Here is a 17278-nt window from a genome sequence, read left to right as displayed (position 1 = left end):
TCGGGGGGCACGGCCCCATCCAAGAGGCCACAGCCACGTCTCACGGGTCACAGCCACGTCCAAGAGGCCACAGCTACATCCCAGAGGTCACAGCCATGTCCAAGAGGCCACAACCATGTCCTGGGGTCACAGCCACATCTCAGGGGTCACAGCCATGTCATAGGGGCCACAGCCACGTCCCAGGGGTCACAGCCACATCCAAGAGGCCACAGGCACGTCCCAGGGCCACAGCCACGTCCCAGGGGTCACAGCCACGTCCCAGGGCCACAGCCGCGTATCAGAGGTCACAGCCACGTCGCAGGGGTCACAGCCACGTCGCAGGGCCACAGCCACGTCCGAGGCCGCAGCCAGGGCAGCAGGGCCGCACTCGGTGAGAGTCACGCGCGCCCCTGCTTCTCCCCGACGCCCGGGAGACACACTGTCCTGCGCGCAGCCCCGCCCGGAGCTCCCCTGACACAGGCTCGGCCCGCGGGCCTCGCGGGGTGGGCAGGGCCCGGCCGCGTCCCGCGCGTGCTGACGGCCGGTCGCACCGCAGGCGGGAGCGCAGCCGCCCGGCCCCGCCGCCCCCGCCGCCCCGGCCTCAGCCCAGCGCCCCCGCCCCTTCTGGCCCCCTGCGCACCCCGCGTCCCGCCTCCGCCTCCGGCAGCGCCGCCTCACCTACCCTTTGGAGCCTCCCGCGCCGTGGCTCACGCGACGCCCTCGCCGGGCCCGCAGGGTCACGGGGTGCGCGCGGCGCGTGGGCGCCAGGTCCTCCGCGCGGCCCCTCAGACGCGCGCCCCGCCCCGGCCGGGGTTTTGGCGGGAGCGCGGTGCCCTGGTGCGCAGGCGCGGGGCGCAGGCGCAGGCGCGGGGGCTGCCGGGGCAGGCGAAGGGCGCAGGCGCAGGCGCAGGCGCGGCCTCGGGCGGCACGCGGCATGGCCGGCTGGGTGCGCTGCAACCTGTGCTTCCGGCCGCCCGGCCGCGCCGCGGGCTTCGGCCTGACCAGCTGCGGCCACGTGTACTGCGGGGGCTGCCTGCGCAGAGGTGGGCGCGGGCGCGGGCGCAGCCGTGCGGGCCCCGGGGAGGCGGGCCCCCAGGAGGGCCGGGGCGGGACCCCTCAGCCGCGCGGGCGGGCGGCCTCGCGCCCGGGGCCCGGCAGTCGGGGGGCCGGGGCACCAGGGGGCCTGGGGCTGGGGGCCGCCAGCAGTCGGGGCGCCGGGGGGCCTGGGGGCCCGGCAGTCGGGGGGCCCGGGCGCCGGGGGGCCTGGGGCTGGGGGCCGCCAGCAGTCGGGGCGCCGGGGGGCCTGGGCCTGGGGGCCCGGCAGTCGGGGGGCCCGGGCGCCGGGGGGCCTGGGGCTGGGGGCCGCCAGCAGTCGGGGCGCCGGGGGGCCTGGGGCAGGGGGCCCGGCAGTCGGGGGGCCGGGACGCCGGGGGCCTGGGCCTGGGCCCTGGCTGCGAGCCGTGGGCCGGGACGCCGCGCAGCGCGCACCACGGAGCCCACGCGCGAGCCGCCGGCGTGCGGGGCGTGCTGCCTTAGTTCAGCCCTCCCGAGGGCGTTTCCCGCGGACCAGAGCACGCGGGGGCCCGGGGAGCGGCGGCCGGCACAGCGCCCTGCCCGTCTGAGGAGCTATTGTCTTCTCTTTTTCTAAAAGATGCATTTTATCGATTTCGGGGGGAGGGGGAGGAGGAGGGGAGCCCCGTGGGGAGAGCCGCCGACCGCGCGCCCCCTGCTGGACCCGCCCCCGGCCTGCGCGCCCCGGCGTTGAGCCGGGCTGGCCCCGCCGAAGGCGCTGTCTGCACGTGGAGACGCTGTGCAGAGTCCGGTCCTAAGAAATGCCCGGTGGACGGGTGACGGCGGATCTTTAGGGTCGCTGCTTGGAAGACAGGAAAAGAGATCGCTCGTTCCAGCCAGGTCCCAACTCCACCCGCACCCGGGCTCCCCCGGGCTGACGGTGAGGGGATGTGCGTGCTGTCACCCCGCGTGGTTTTCCTGGAAGAAGTGTGCTAATTTATTTTTTATTTTTATTTTAAAAATATATCTTTATTGATCTCAGAGAGAGGAAAGGAGAGGGAGAGAGAGATAGAAACATCAATGATGAGACAGTCATTGATCGAGCCCACAACCTGGGCATGTGCCCTGACCGGGAATCGAACCCCCATCGCCTGGATCCCAGGTTGAGGCTCAAATGGGCTAATTTAAAGTCTGTATTTCTATGTGTTTAAAAGCACTACCGAGGATGTGACGTTGGCTTTTCTTTTACAGGTCCAAAGGACGAATGCTTGATTTGTAAAGTTCCCTGTCGTACAGTTTTACTTTCAGAACACGTAAGTTGAGGTCTGTAGTCTCTTGAGTATTGACCAGTGCACGTTTCCTTTTAAATCTGAGATTCAGGTTTGAGCCCTTCGTGGTGTCTAAATTTTTCGTTCATTTCGTTCGGTGAACTAGAAGATCTTTCGGGATTTCTGAGTGGTGAAAGTACAATGAGGACTTGGTCTCGAATACTTCGTACAACCTCTGTAACTGTAGACAAGCCTGTTTGTACATTTATGGTGTGTGTTCCTGGGAATGAAAACGTGCTGAACAGAGATTTCTTCAGTGCGGTACAAGCTCCCTAGGAAGGTGATGGAGCCCTGGCTGGTGGGCTCAGTGGTTAGAGCGTCTGCCCACCCGCCCGAGGATCGTGGGTTCAGCTCTGGCCAAGGGTACGTACCTCACCGTGGTTGCAGGCTCTGTCCCTGGCCCCGGTTGGGGTGTATGCGGGAGGCAGCCAGTCAGCGTGTCTCTCTCACATCAACGTCTCCCGTCCTCTAAAAGTGAATGGAAAAAATATCCTTGGGTGAAGATTAACAAAAAAACCCGAAGGTGATAGAATCTGGTTTCTCACAGGAGTCGTATCTAGTTAAGAAGGAGTCGAAAGGACATGGGTTTAAAATTGATCACTGTTGCAGTAGACTTAAAACAATGCCTTTTGTTCTCTCTAAAATACATCAGTTTTAACTTGTTTGGTTTAAATTTGGTTACAAGTAATCTTTTCTTTACACTTAGGCTCCAAGATGTGTATTTGATCGGATGTGTTAATCTCTAACAATTGCTTTTTTTCTGATTACAAATATAAAACAACATTACACATTATGCAAACGATGCAGAAGATCACAGTGGAGGTTGTGGAAGTCCCCAGATCCTGTTTCCCAATGACAGAAGCCAGGAGTGGCGCCCCTGCTATGTGTGCTACTGGGATTTAGTCTTACAAAAATGGTGTTTTCTCAGTTGACATATTTTGGACACACCCACCATCTTCAAAGATGACTTCATAACCTCTTAATATTTCCGACTGGTAACCCTTTGGGTGCCGACCACGGGTGGCCCTTGCCTCTCCTGATTTCGGGGTGGACGGTGAAGTCCACCGTTTCCGTGAAGTACTGTGTGTGCCTGCCGTAGGTTCTTGGCTAAGGCTCTTTATCATGAACGGTGCTGAACTTTACCAGAGGCTTTCCTGTCGCTGTTGAGATTATCATTTGGTTACTCTGCTTTGTCTTGCTGGTGTGGTGAATTGCGTTTGCTGTTAGAACTTGAAACCCGCACCAGCTCCCAGGAATAAATCTGACCTGGTGTGAGGCAGCCTCAAGCGCCTGTTTAGATGAGCTAGTCATTGTGCACTCGTGTCCGTGTGGGACCTGCCTGTGGTCCCTGCTCTTGGGTGCCCTTTCCAAGCTTCAGTGAATCAGGTGGGCAGGCTTCGTAAAAGCAGGTGCAGGTACTTTTCCTTCTGTCTGCGAGATTGGGGTAATTCGTAAAATGTAGTAGAATGCACAGGTGACGCTGTCTGAACTGGAAAGGGATTTGGTGGGAAGGTTTTTAAGTAGGGATGTAATGTCTTTGTTAGGCGTGTGACTTTTCAGAGTTCCTAATTCTTCTCAGGCCAACTTAAGTAAGTTGTATTTTTCTGGGAATGTGTGCACGTCATCTAAAGTTTTGTGGGTTTTTGGGGGGTTTTTTTTTAGAGAGAGAGGAAGGGATAGAAAGGATAGAGAAAGAAACATCCACGAGAGAAACATGACTGATTGACTTCCTTCTGCGCGGCCCCAACTGGGCATGTGCCCTGACTGGGAATCAGACCTTGGTCTCCTGGTTCATAGGTCAACACTCAACTGCTGAGCCACGTCAGCCGGGCCGTCTAAAATTTCGAATGTCCTGTCATCAGCACGTTTGCAGTCCTCGGTATTTTTAGCATCGCTAAGATGTGTCATGATGCGCGTTTTCCATCTTAATGGTGGTTACTGTGCCTTCTCTCTTTTTTCCTGAACAGTCTTGTCAAGCGTTTATTGACTTTTATTTGTATTTCCAAAGAACTGGTTTCTGGCTCTGTTTATCTTTATTTCACACCCATGCTCTATTTTGTGAGTTCTTGTCATCTTCTCTTTCCTCTTCAGTGTAGTTTGCTCTTTAAGACGGGTGCTGAGCCTCAGCGTCCAGCCCTTCCTACTGCGGGCATCACAGGCCATGCCTGTCCCTCTCGGCTTGTCCTGACTGCGGCACGTTTTCATTAGCGTCACTTCAGAACAGTTTCAACCTTCTACTTGATTGCTCCTGCGACCCACATGTATGTTGACTAATTTATAAATGTTTGGGGATTTCAGTTACCATTTTTACTAACTTTTATTGAAGAAAAATGCAGAAAAGTGCAAAAATTAAAAGTGCATAACTCAATGAATTCTTCATGATCTGAACATGACCAGCCCTCAGCTCCAGGAACACTGGTGTGTGGAGGCCTGAAGACCACAGCCTGTGGTCTTGCCTTTAAAGTCTAATGTGACTCAGATCCCCTGGCAGTGCCAGAGCCTCCTCCGGTATCTTATTGTCTCTATAGAGAAAGAAAACCCCATAGACATCACTGCCCCAGGCAGTCAGCCTTGCCTGGGTTCCCACAGTCTGCTTCCTCCAGCTCCTCACCTGTTCCCAGCCTCACTGCCGCCCCTGAGGGTCACTTTCCACCCCAAGGGAATTCCTTTTGTCTCCTCCTTCAGTGAGGCCTGTTAGCGACAGTCCTCCAGAGGGACTCTAGCTGCCTCCATTGTGATGCATATTTTCACTGGGTTAACATTCTTTGCTGGAAATGAATGCTTGCTGTGTCTTGGATAACATCGCTCCCTGGTTATCTTTGGCTTTTCACAGTTTGGTTGTCCTGTGTAATATCCTGCCGAGCTTCAGGGAGACCCGGCAACCTGTCAGGGACTCAGTTATAGGAGTGGAGGCTCTTGGTGTCTCTACTCACTACACCCAAGCCCACTTGGGGTCCTGCCCACGTAGAGTGAAGCCACACCTGTCTGTCCACTCCGAGTCTCTCACATGTTGAGTGACTTCTACCGCCACAGAAACTGTGGATCTGAGTTCATCAGTGACAGCATATCCAGTTGCTTTTATCCTGGACGTGGCACTCTTCCTCTTGTTTTGGGTGCGCCTGTGTATGTGTGAAAATCTCCACAAAACGTTTGCTCTCCACCCCTGAGCACCAGGCCCACCACCCTCTGTCAGGGGCACCGTGCCTGGGGCTCCCGAGGCCCTCAGGGAGGTACTGTTTTTGTTTCCGCTGCCCAGGAACCAGGCTCTGAGGTGTGTGGCGATGGGCCAGGGTGGCAGGTTGAGTTAGTACAGAACAGGGGACCTGTAGCCCCTGCCCCATCCGTGTTCCACACTGCTTATGACTTAACTGTGGTTGGGCACAGGGACCCCGCTGTCTGGACACCCTGCGTGGCCTGTCCCTCCAGGGTCTAGACATGGATTTGGAGCTGCTTCCCCTGGCCTGCCACAGCTCTCAGGCTGGGCCTGCCAAGGCCCTCTGCTCCGTGCTCCAGGAGTTCCTGAGGCACTGCCTTCCAGGACATTTTCTAGTTGCTACCACTGACCGAATTTCCTCCCTGACCTCAGTTTTACTGTCATTGCTGTGGAACATGGGGAGCACAAGCAATTTAAGTGGATGGGCTCACACTCCCATTCTGATGCCTGTCACACTGACGGTTCTGAAGCAGAGGCAGGAACAGGGAGGGCAGGTTCTGAGTCTTCTGGGTCTGCTGGCCCTGGTTCTGGGTCTTGCCTGACAGATCAGGATGTGTAGCCTTGGGGGTTCCACCCACTGCGGGGCTCACTGCCCTTCTGTCCCGGGAGGCGGTGGCACTGCCATCACCCCATAGCCCCAGGCAGCCAGGAAGCAGGCAGCCCAGTGCCCCTTGGAGACACTGAGGGAAGCGCTGACCCTGGGTGTCTCCACAGGTCATTCTGGATCTTCAGTTTGCCTTTGTGCTCGTGCTGTGAGCAAGTGTCAGGCAGCAAACGGAGACAGTCTCTCTCTTTTCCAGACGGACGCAGGCATCCAGGCACTCTTCATGGGCATAGATGGTCTGTGCACCAAATACTCCAAGGAGACCTCCCAGGTGAGTGCGGACGTGGCGCCTTCCTCGGGGCACGCGTGTGCTGTCAGCCGTGGGAGCCAGTTTTGTGACAACCCAGAGTCAGTGATCTCGCCCTAGAGAGCAGACCCCAGGGACTTGGAGGCATGGAGGTGGCTGCTTTCTGCCCCTGCACTGTCCTCACTGTGCCAATACCATTTGCTCTGCTCCACTTTCCTGCCCTGCTGTGGGAACGAGATGCCCTGTGGTCTGGATGTCTGGCTGATCCTCACGAGTTGAGTAGGACCTCAGACTCTCAGGTTGGGATGGGGGCCCTGGGTCACGGGGTGCAGCATTTGACTTCCGAGCCCTTTCTGCTGCGGCACACTCCCCGCCCAGCCTCTGAAGTTGTAGATCCAAGCCCTCCTGGGTTCTGATGCACCTCTGGCCTCCTGGACGTCACTGGATGGCCTGCAGTCCACCAGGAACTGCCCAGGAGAGGAGCCCTCCCTCTGCCCACCCACCCAGCCTACCCCTTCTGTTAATGGTGCTGTCCCCTAACCCCCACTGTTGACACCTCCCACCAGCCCCTCCTTTGAAGAGGCTTAGCACCAGGCTCAGGGGCAGCATTGCTCGCCTGTCATTCTTGGCCATTGGCTTGTCCTGCTGGAGGCCGTGGTCAGCCAGCCCACCAGGACTGTCCTGTCCTCTGGAGACTGCTTCTGGCTCAGTGCCCACAATATCATGACTGCCCCTCACCCTGCAGGCTCCCCAGGGGGCACATAGATGTCCCAGGACGCAGAGTCAGCACAAGGCGAGAGCCAGGCAGGGACATGGGCCTATTTCATTGCAGCATTTGCAGTAGACTGTCTCAGGCCAGGTTCCCTGGGACCAGCATCTGCCTCTGTTGGTGAATGGGGGGAGGCCCTCACACAAGACACTCAGAACCCCAGGCAGCGCTGTGCCTGGAACAGGCTCCCCAAGGACACAGCACAGCATTTCAGTCGGTCCTGGGAACCTCTTGAGGCCTCAGAAGAAGGCAGGTGACAGTTCTCTGTTTCAGACCACGTGCCTGCACTGGTGTGGAGAGAGGACGGGGAGGTAGCTGGCTGCCCTGTGACCTCACTCCATGCCTCTGGGCACCATCCCTGTCACAGAGCCACGTGGGATTTCCAGAGGCCTCCAACATGAGGGGTCCACGGCTCCCTGTTTATGTCAACATGTTGGGCTTACTGTTATTTTAGAATAATAAACATTTTAAATTTCTCTCAGTATTAATTTCTAGTGGGGGGAACATTGACAGATAAAAGCCACATAGGCAAAGCTCTTTGGGGTCTGCAATAACTTTAAGACTGTACAGGCTGTCCGAGGCCAAAAGGTGAGCCTGGGGTCTTCCCTGTGTCGAGCAACCCTGCAAACCCCTGGGAAGATGCAGGAACCAGGAAGTTGGAGACTGTGAAGCTGCTGGGGACTCGGAGCACAGTCCCATCTTCTGGAGATGGCCACAACCATGCAGGCACTGGAGGCCCACCGGGGCTGGCCATCCCCCTTTTCACAAGGGGCCTTCCCATTTCCCTGTCTGAAAATGTCCCTGACATCAAATACGTCCCCTCCCTGGGTCAGTGCAGTTGGTAACTCAGGAGCCTAGTCAGGCCACGTGCAAGGTAGGCTCCCACGAACGGAAGATGCAGCTGGGAACCCAAACTCCGGCACTGGCTCCCGGAAGCTCTCCGTGTCTCTGCCTCAGCTCGTTCAGCCCACCCAGCCCTGGTCCACGTAGGGTGTTCCTGGTTGATGCAGTTTTATCAGGAGGCCATTGTGATCTAGTCACTGTTGCCAAAGGAATGACACCCTGTGGTCAGCCTACATGAGTCGTGTCGCCCGGCAGGGTGGGGGGGACATTGCACTTGTGTTTCCGCCACCCTCAGTGGGACATGCTCCCCTGTATGTGAATGTGCCCACTGCATTCATGCGGGCACAGACAGCGCTCACATCGGGTGTCTGGAGGGAATGCACAGTGTAGCCATGTGCCACTGTCAGCAGCTGACCTGTGTTACCTTCTCAGATTTCAGAATTTCAAGAAAAGCACAGAAAGAGACTGTTAGCCTTCTACAGAGAAAAGGTGAGTCTGTCACCTTGCTGCCTCATGGGGGCGACCTTTTCACTTCATGCAACCCTGGTGACGAACACCACGTCTCAGGTGGCAGGCCAGGGGCATCTGCCATCTGTCCTGCAGACCCTCAGCCTGCTACACGGTTCTCATCCTCCAGGTCTCTGTTTGGGGCCAGCTGTGGTCACAGCTACTTTCATCTTGGGGCCCACTTCTGACCCATGGTGTCCCCCCAAACTCTTCAGGCACTTTCTCATAAATAGCAGCTCTCATGAGTGCTGGCTGGTCCTTACACAGGAAGCTCGGAGCACCTGCTCCTTTGCCCACAAACATCCTTCCTTGATTTGTAAACTAAGTAAAGTAAAGCTTCAGGGAAATAGTCTCTCATGGCAGCCTCAGCTGACTCGGATGCGGCCTCCTGGAGGGACAGTTGACAACAGACACAGAGAGGATGCAGAAGAGCGGGAGCAGCTGGAGAGCAGCCGGTCAGGGCAAAGGGGCAAGGTCAGCCCGTAGGACATGGGTCACGCCCACAGGACACACCCAGAGCCACCTCCTCACCTGGCCCCGGGGTGCTGTCAGGGCCTCAGCAGTTCAGACGCTTCTCTATCCACTCAGACCATCGTGCTTGCTTTTCTCACCTGAGGAGTAAAGGTGTTTTTTCCCCATTGACTTTAGGGAAAGTGGAAGGAAGGGGAAGAGAGAAACATCGATGTGAGAGAATCGATTGGTTGCCTCCTGCATGCACCCTGACTAGGGCTGGGGGTTGGACCTGCATCCCAGGTGTGTGCCCTTGTGCAGGACTAGAACCCTTGGTCCTCCCGTGTGCAGGCCGGCTCTCTGACCACTAGGGTCAGGGGCCTGGCTTTGAAGCCACAGATCCTGCAGCCACCTCCTTGAGTCTGGGAGCTGCCTGGTGTCCGTCCTATGGCCCCGCCTCCTCTCTCAGTGCAACATGGCAGGTGTGAGGCTGTCACTGCCCATCCCCAGCCCCGTGGGTAGTGATCAAAGAGTTCACACCTGGCCACAGCCCCATCCGCCCCCTGAACCCTGCCCCATGGCCCAGGCCACTCCCTCATGACTCATATTCAGACTCAGGTGTAAGAATTGAGGGTCCCCGTGTCTTCTCTGCACTGTCACTTGGCACAGTCGGTTGTAACCAGGAGCCACTGCTTTGTGTTTAGATTGCCAGGCTGGAAGAGTCCCTCGGGAAGTCCATGCTCCGGGTAGAGCAGCTGCAAAGGTAGGTCCCCCTTGGAGCCCAGCGGGTGTCTGCTGGACTCATTCTAGACTGAAGTTCTAACTTCCGCGACCACAGCCCTAACTCCACCCCCCCACCCCGAGAGAGACCAGGGCTCTGACGGAGGGGTAAAAGAAAGCCCTGCCTCCCAGAAGCTTCCATCAGAGTCGAGTGCTGCGGAAAGTACAGGGCAGGAGTGGAGGCGAAGCAGCAGCAGTGATGAGCCGCGTGGCTTCCTGTAGGATCCTCGTGACCCCTGAGATGCAGAAGGGCCGGGGAGGAGGGCCAGCACCCCACATCTGGAGAGTGAGGGCCCTGAAGGGGAAGGCACCACCCACAGCCAGGCCCTGCGTTTTCCTGCAGGGAGGCCCGTGCGCCCCACTGGCCGCTGGCCGACCTTCTTGCTGTTCACCCCGCCCAAGCATTTGTCCTGAGGCATAGGCCTCTCTGCGGCTGGCTTTCTGTCCCGTTGTCTTGGGGGAGACACCCCTCCACACGCTCAGTTTCATGGTCGTTTGGACGCGGGAATTGTGCTTCAGAGGGGCTAAGCCCAGCACTGCCGCTGTGGTCAGTAGTCCCTCAGGTCCTCCCGGAGCCAGGTGCTCGTCCTCAGGGAGGAAGGTGAGCCTGTTGGGCGGGTGAATGCGGCTGGTGAGGGACGAAGGGGCACAGGGCCAGGCAGGGCACTTGGCTGTCTCAGACCTGCCCTTCCAGTTGGAATGAATGGGTTGGAAGTAAATTTTTATGGTTTAATTAATACCTTTTACCCATCTGTTTAGTATGAGATCGTCCCAACTCACAGCCTTCGGCACAATGAAAAATCCAGTTTCAAGTAAGTGAAGTCACTGCTGTGAGGGTCGAGCCGCGGATGGTGCTGAGGTGGGAGCGGACTCTCACCCCGGTGTTTTGTCACAGCTCCTGCAGCAGAGCCCAGCGGACGGCTGCTCCTGTGCCCCAGCTCCTCCGCCTCTGAGAGGTGCGCACAGGGCTGGGCGGGAGTTCGAGGTCACTGTGGGCATTCATGAGTTCACAGGTCCCTCTTGGGCATCCTGCGTCCCTCCTGCCATCCCGTCATCCCTCCAGGTCCCCAAATTCTGACGCTCAGTAACACCTTGCACAGGCCCAGGAGTCCCCCAGCTCCTGCTCATCAATCGGGTGTGGTCAGGCTGGCCAGTCACAGCTGCACCCTGTCCTGTTGGCAGCCAGGCTCTGGTGCTGAGCACATAGCCAGAGAGTGATTCGGCAATTGGTGCCCTCTTCCCTCCCTCCCTCCCTCCCTCCCTTCCTCCCTCCCTCCCTCCCTTTTCCTCTGTGGGAAAGCCCAAGCGATGCTTCTCTGTCAACCTTTGGGCCAGTAAGTTAAGGAGCTAGCGTTTATTGAGCACTAACTGTGTATAGTGGGTGGTCCAGGCAGCAAGTGCTAACGAAAGCAAATGAGATGTGGCTCTAGCAGGACTGGCAGGACTTGGACTAGCCGGAGACAGTGGCCAGAGGAGGGCCACCTGCACAAGAAGGCCGTGTGGGCCTTGGCGCCGGGGCATGGCCCCTCCAGTTGTGTGGGGCTGTGCTTGGTTTGACAGACAGCTGCAGCCAGTAAAGAGCGTGAGAGGGATTTGACAATGGCAGGGCCCAGGGCCTGAGTGGTAGCTCGTGAGCACAGGGAAGGTGGAGGCAGGTCCCAGGCATACCGTGCATGTCAGTTGCTGTGAGTCTCAGGCCCAGTAAGTGTGTCTTGCTGTCGATTTACAGAGTGGAGCCCATGGAGGTCGACCTCATGCCCTCCCCCATGAGACGGGTGAGTAGCCTGTTACCCCATGTTGTGTGTTTTCTGGACATTCAGGGCTTCGTGCTTCTCAGTGCTAACAAACATGGCCATTCATTCTCAACCATGGCTGCCATGGCTTGGGCACAGTCTGGGCAAGTGGTGGACACAGTGCTGGGTGAATCCAGGATGCCCCTGACAGCCTGTCAAGGGGGGAGTTGGGTCAGGAGTGTGGGGACAATTTCACCGTGAGAGAAATAAGACCACAGGACACGTGGCCCAAAATGCAGGGCAGCTAGGCCTGCCGTCATCACCAGCTCAGGCCACATGTGGTCCCGGGCACAGGCAGCTCACAGCAGGGCTGGAAACCAGCGTTGAGGGCGCAGGGGCCACGCCAGCAGGACACGGCGCACTGCCTCGGGCAGCACCAGGGGCTGCTGTGACCCGCGTGGTGTAGGGCTCACTACTTGCAGGTGCTTTGCAAATAAGAACACAGTCTTGTGGTAAACGTGAGGTGCTGGTTAGTGAGAGGGGGTGCTCCTTCCAAGGGGGCAGTCTGTCCCTGACTTTGGAGGAACCTGGGTCCTAGGGAGAAGGTGGGGGCACAGCGCCATGCAGAGGAGACGGCCCAGTCCTCGGCAGCGGCTGCCAGCTCACCCTCCTCTCCATGCCCAGCCTACAGCACTGCCCCCCATCTCCCCCTGTCCCCCTGCCTCCTGTCCACCAGGTCTACCAGACAGCACCCGTTTCCCGTTGGCCAGAGTGGCCAAGACTCTCTGCATCGGCACCTGTGCCCCAGCCCCACCCGCCTTCCAGCCTCATCAGCAGCTCTTCAGGGACCCCCCCCCACACACACACAGCTCCAGGCATCCCACATTGTGGGACCATGGCCTCAGCTGACACATGGCCTCGGATGGGAGATTAGAAACTGAGGGGCTGATGGATTTGCATGTCACTGGGAGGTCCCTGGGAAATTGTGGCCAAGGGACTGGAATTGAGTGAACTGTCCTCACCCCTCGGTGAGGTGCTGAGCAGCTGTTGGCATGTGTCTCTGTCGAGGGCAGACAGTAGGTGGTAGAGACTGTGGGCCAGGGTCTCCACCCCAGGACTTAGCTCTGATGGGGGACAGTGGGCGCAGCTGCATCCAGTAAAACTATTAACAAAAACAGGCTGTGGGCCGCCATCTGTGGACCCCTTGAACTCCCAAGTGCAGCCTGGACTGAGGCCCCCAAACATGCTCCTGAAAGTGGTCCTCACGTGGCCCAGTCTGGGCATACCTTGCTCCCGGTGCTCCTGCAGCATCTTACCAGGCCTGTCCCCTCCCAGTGGTGGTCTGCCACTGCCTCTGGGTCGTGTCTACCGTCCTGAGTGCTCTGGCCTTTGAGTTCTGCTCACTTCACCTGTTATTGGGTTCTCCCCAAACAGAGGACATGAGAAAGGCTCTGTAAACACAAGTCCTTTTTACTGGAAGCCAGGGTGAGAGCAGATGGTACACCGGTTCTGGTCTGACAGTAGTGACTCTGGCCCCTGCCACGTGGAGAGTTTTCTCTGCTGGAGTTCCATAGGCTGTCGCGGTTGCTCAGAGTTGGCCGGCACTGGGCACGAGGGCAGTGTGTGTAGAACAGGCTGCGGGTGGGCGTTGTGAGGGACATCCCAGGGCACACTTGGCCACAGAGGGAGCCTGGGGAAGAGAGAGAGCTCGGTCCTCCAAGGCTAGGGCTTCGATGGCGGGCAGGAGCTGGAGGCAGGACTGGGGTGGAGGTGTTTTCAGAGGGCACCCTGGAGTGAGGCTGCCTCGGAACTGGTGGAGCTCAGGGTCCTTGGGGTGGGGGTGCCGGGGCACAGGAGCTAGGAGGACAGCCACCGAGATCCTGGCAGGAGTATGGGTGGAGGTGGTGGTGGTGGTGGCTGAGTCTGGGCAGATGACAGGGTTAGTCATGTGGAGGGCCACAGGAACGAGGCTAGGATGGGCTGTGGAAATGAAGAAACAGCATCCAGAAGTGGCACCTGGCCCTGCTCTGGGCAGCATCTGTATGTCCACACCCCACCCAGGTCCCATGTGAGGTTAGTGGACAAGCTCTGGGAGCAGAGTGGCCTCCGTCACTCGATGCTCCTGTCCCAGGGGTGGGAGCACCTCATAACACTGGCATGTGCTTGGTTGGGAGCAGGGCCCAGCACATACAGCCCCTGTGAATGGCAGCACCAGGCTGGTCATAGACACCTGCATTTCCAGGTGACAGTTTTGCACCAAAAATGAGGATTTATTCCAGGTTTTAAAATTTCTAATGTCAGCCAAAAACTGTTTGCTCTTTCTCTGTTCTGAAATTCTTAGCACCTAGTGACTCCCTCTCCCACTCACTGCTGTGGGTGCCGGGGCCACGGTGGGGCCCAGTGGGGCATTCATGGGCTGCGTTCCAGGCACATCTGGCTGGAGGGGCTGTGTTCTCAGGGAGGAGGCTCCCCCTATCCTGAACGGCACTTTGCAATAATACCCACTGTTTTCTTTCTCCCTCCTTAGCCTGAGCTAGCAGCTGGCCCAGCCAGAGTCTCCCTGATTAGCCCTCCTCAGGGTGGACGCATGGGTGAGTCAGCCCCTGCTCCCGGATCCCTGAAGGAATGTCTGTTCACATCAGGATATACCCGAGGGTCACCCTCAGCTGTCACTTTCCCTGTTTAACACTGTCCTGGATGCCCTGCCCCTGGTGGGTGACACATAGCAGGTGACACACAGCAACCACCAGCTCTGGTGCTTGGAGCCTATGTACCTGGTGCTGCAGGGAGATGAGGCTACTATGTTCCATGTGACAAAACCACCTTCTTGGGTGTCAAGTGTTTTTAGCTTAAATGCTTCAGAGGGAGATCTTTCTAAAGTGTGTCAAATAGTGTTGCCTTCCTTAGCAGGAATCGCAGCCGCAGGTCGGGTGTCCTGTGGTCTGAGCTTCTCTCTGGTCTCTGTCTCTATGGGGCTGAGGCACTGGGACATCCCCTCCGTCAGGCCCTGCACTCTCGAGAGGTTCTTGGATGATTTTCTGCCTCCCCTCTGCCCGCCAGCTGACCCTGTGCACCCACTGCTCAGTCCAAACCCAGGGAGTCCCTGACAGAGAGCCCCACGACCCCTGGGCGGTTAGAGAACCTGGGGCCGCCTGGCCCTCAGAACTGCTCTCATGACCCAGACAGTTATTGACCTGCTGAGATCTCAGGTTCCTCGTCTCTGTTGACCACAGTTTTCCCACGAGTTACTGTGAAGCGTGACTAAGACACTGCTTCCTGGACCCCATGGTTTGAGCACGTGTGTATGAGCATGAAGCACCCGGGATTTGTTCATCCAGCTGGGGAGGGCAGCAGATCAGGAGATGACCACCTGGAAACAGGTGGCAGCCACACGGGGCCAGTGGGGAGACACCAGCGCCAGCAGGAGGCAGGTTCCTGTGCGACCAGTGGCCACGTTGAGCCCTGGCTGGTTTGCATGGTGCTAGTGGTGTTGGGGTGCAGGGGCTGCCCTTCAGGGTCAGCCCAGCCTCGGGGATTAAGGCAGAGAGTGACACCAGACGGAGGAGGTGGCCTAGAGCACAGGCTATGGGCAGGCAGGTCCTGACAGGCAAACCTCTGGGCTGCCCAGTGAGGGGCAGTGTGTCTGGGATTAGTGAGGCCCAAGGTGTCCAACCATCTGAAAATACAGAAAATAAAACAGGATGAGCAGAACCTATGGAGATGCTTGAGTTCCTGGTTCTCAGCTGCTCCCCTGGGTCACCTCCACGGCCACACAACCTAGGGCCACTTAGTGCTGTGCAGCTTCAGGAAAGGCAGGCACCCTCTCTGATTCAGGCTCTGCAGTTGTGAAAGGACACATGGTACCTAGCTCCTGTAGCTGCTTTCTTCCCTCCTTACTCTGCCTTTCATCTGTTAAGATTCTCCAAAATGTGGCTGCAAAGGAACTCAGGTACTAAAATCAGCAACCTTTTCAAATGTGCCCTCTGGTGTCACTAAAGCCATAGTGGAGCTTTGCATTCAAAAGAAGTTCCCTATAAACCCAGAATGCAGGGGGTGGGGGGAGATGACGCCTTAGCCCTAGTTGGCCACCCCACCCTCTCCTCAGAGCTGAGAGCTCTGGACTGAGTGACAGGAGCCAAGACTCAGGGAGTAGGGGAGAGTCCAGCCGGTCTACAGGCCACGCCTGAGCCAGCCACGCAGTGGAGGTGGAGGCAGCCTGAAGCTCGGCCCGCTGAGCAGCACTGCCTGGGGCTTTCGTCAGGCTGCTTGGTTGTCAGTGGTTTGAATATTTCTGGTGCACAGGAGTGGAGGCTGAGGTGTGAGCTCCACACGCGCCTGTCGCATGGGTGGTGTTCCTGCCATAGGGCAGAGCACCGGGTGTGCAGGGACGCAGTGGTGGGGACGTGGGCGGGACCTCACGGGTGTGTGTTGTCTCCCTGGAGCAGCGCTGTGTTCATGTTTTCACCCCTCTCCCCCTCCCCGCAGGTAGCGTCTCCCGCCCCAGCCCTCAGCCACTCAGCCTGACTCCAGGTCGCCCCAGCGTGCCCCAGGCTCTCAGGTAGGATCCCTGGGCCTCTCTGTAAGGATGTGTAAAGGGGGAGGTGTGAGAACAAGCTTCTCGTAACCTGACTCACTAGACAGTGCTCCTAGCGTCCCAGTGGGCTGCCTTTCACCCCTTTCTACGTGTTTGTGATTGTATTGTGTAGACCGCTTTATGGTTTGGTTTTTTGAAGCTGAAATGTAACTCAAGCTACAGCCCTGTGAGTGAAAACTGTGGCATCTTATCGCAGGGACAGAGCAGGGTCCACAGGCCATTCTGTGCAGGGTCACAGGCTACCGGGGAGCCAGTGGGCATGTCTGTGTCCCCCCAAAGCTAGTTAAGAAGCAGAGCTGGCTTGGCCGAGGGCTGCCACTGACCCAAGCCTGTCGTCTGAGACATGGGCCCACTTCCCTCCGCCCATGGAGACACGCCCAGGTGTCTGTAGAGGGCTCTGTCTGAGCGGCCCTCACCCCACCTAGAGCCCCTTAATGGCTCCCGATGCCAACGGCCATGTTCACACCTGGTCATCGGGTACCATCCAGCCAGAGGCCTCCTGCCTCCTCCCCCAGCTCTCCAGAGCCACACCTGTGCCCACCACTCTGATGCACAAGGCCGTCCCCACCCACTGCCTGACTACAGCCTGCCCCTGACAGGACTGATGGCCCTCCTCGCCCCACCCCACCACCCTGGACCTGGCCCGCTGCGGGTATCGGCCGATTGTAACGTGCGGCTTTTGTTAGCATGAGCCGAGAGGATGGGTCCAGTGGGAGGGTCAGCATAGAGCAGACATGGGGCCCTGGTGATGTGCATCCAGCCTCGCAGGCCCCGCGTGTGGGCATCAGAGAAGGGCCTCCTGAGAGAGGCCGCCTGGCAGGCGCTGCATGTGCTGCTGTCCCCGGGCCCCTCAGCCTGAGCACAGCACAGGACCTCACTCCTCCTGGCCACTGGGAATGCGTTTTTGACTCAACACATGGCCTTTAAAACTAAAAAATAGTTCACACTTGAATTACCGCCTTGCCAAAGTCACTGAGGCGTTGGTGACTTTGTTGCATTTGCTCCTAGGATTCCACCTCTGCAGATCCCCTGCCGGGGGTCCTCCCAAAGTCTAGGCCCCCATGCAGCAGGCAGAGTGGGAGGAGGGGGCTCGCCGGCCCTGGCACCCAGGCCACCCATCAGCATCTCAGGGCTTCTCCAGAGGCAGCAGTTAGGCAAGTGCCCGCGGCTCCCCTTGGAGAGCATGTGAGCGACATACGTGTGGCAAGCAGATGAGAGT

At 58.2% G+C, this 17278-nt stretch overlaps 1 protein-coding gene across 1 annotated transcript; it reads left to right on the top strand.

Moving 5' to 3' along the window:
- Positions 1–913: 913 nt before the first annotated feature.
- RNF212 (ring finger protein 212) lies at positions 914–16750 on the top strand (the record flags this gene model as incomplete). The annotated part of the gene is made up of 11 exons (XM_081156644.1): positions 914–1022; positions 2242–2303; positions 6333–6407; positions 8428–8484; positions 9657–9715; positions 10492–10544; positions 10628–10688; positions 11462–11507; positions 13993–14056; positions 15951–16023; positions 16645–16750. 11 exons carry the CDS (start codon positions 914–916, stop codon positions 16748–16750), a joined length of 765 nt encoding a protein of 254 aa, XP_081012770.1.
- Between the last annotated feature and the right edge of the window lie 528 nt (positions 16751–17278).

The sequence above is a fragment of the Miniopterus schreibersii genome (assembly GCF_964146895.1).
Source record: "Miniopterus schreibersii genome assembly, chromosome: 1".
NCBI lineage: Eukaryota > Metazoa > Chordata > Mammalia > Chiroptera > Miniopteridae > Miniopterus > Miniopterus schreibersii.
This window is presented reverse-complemented; position numbering and strand designations above follow the sequence as displayed.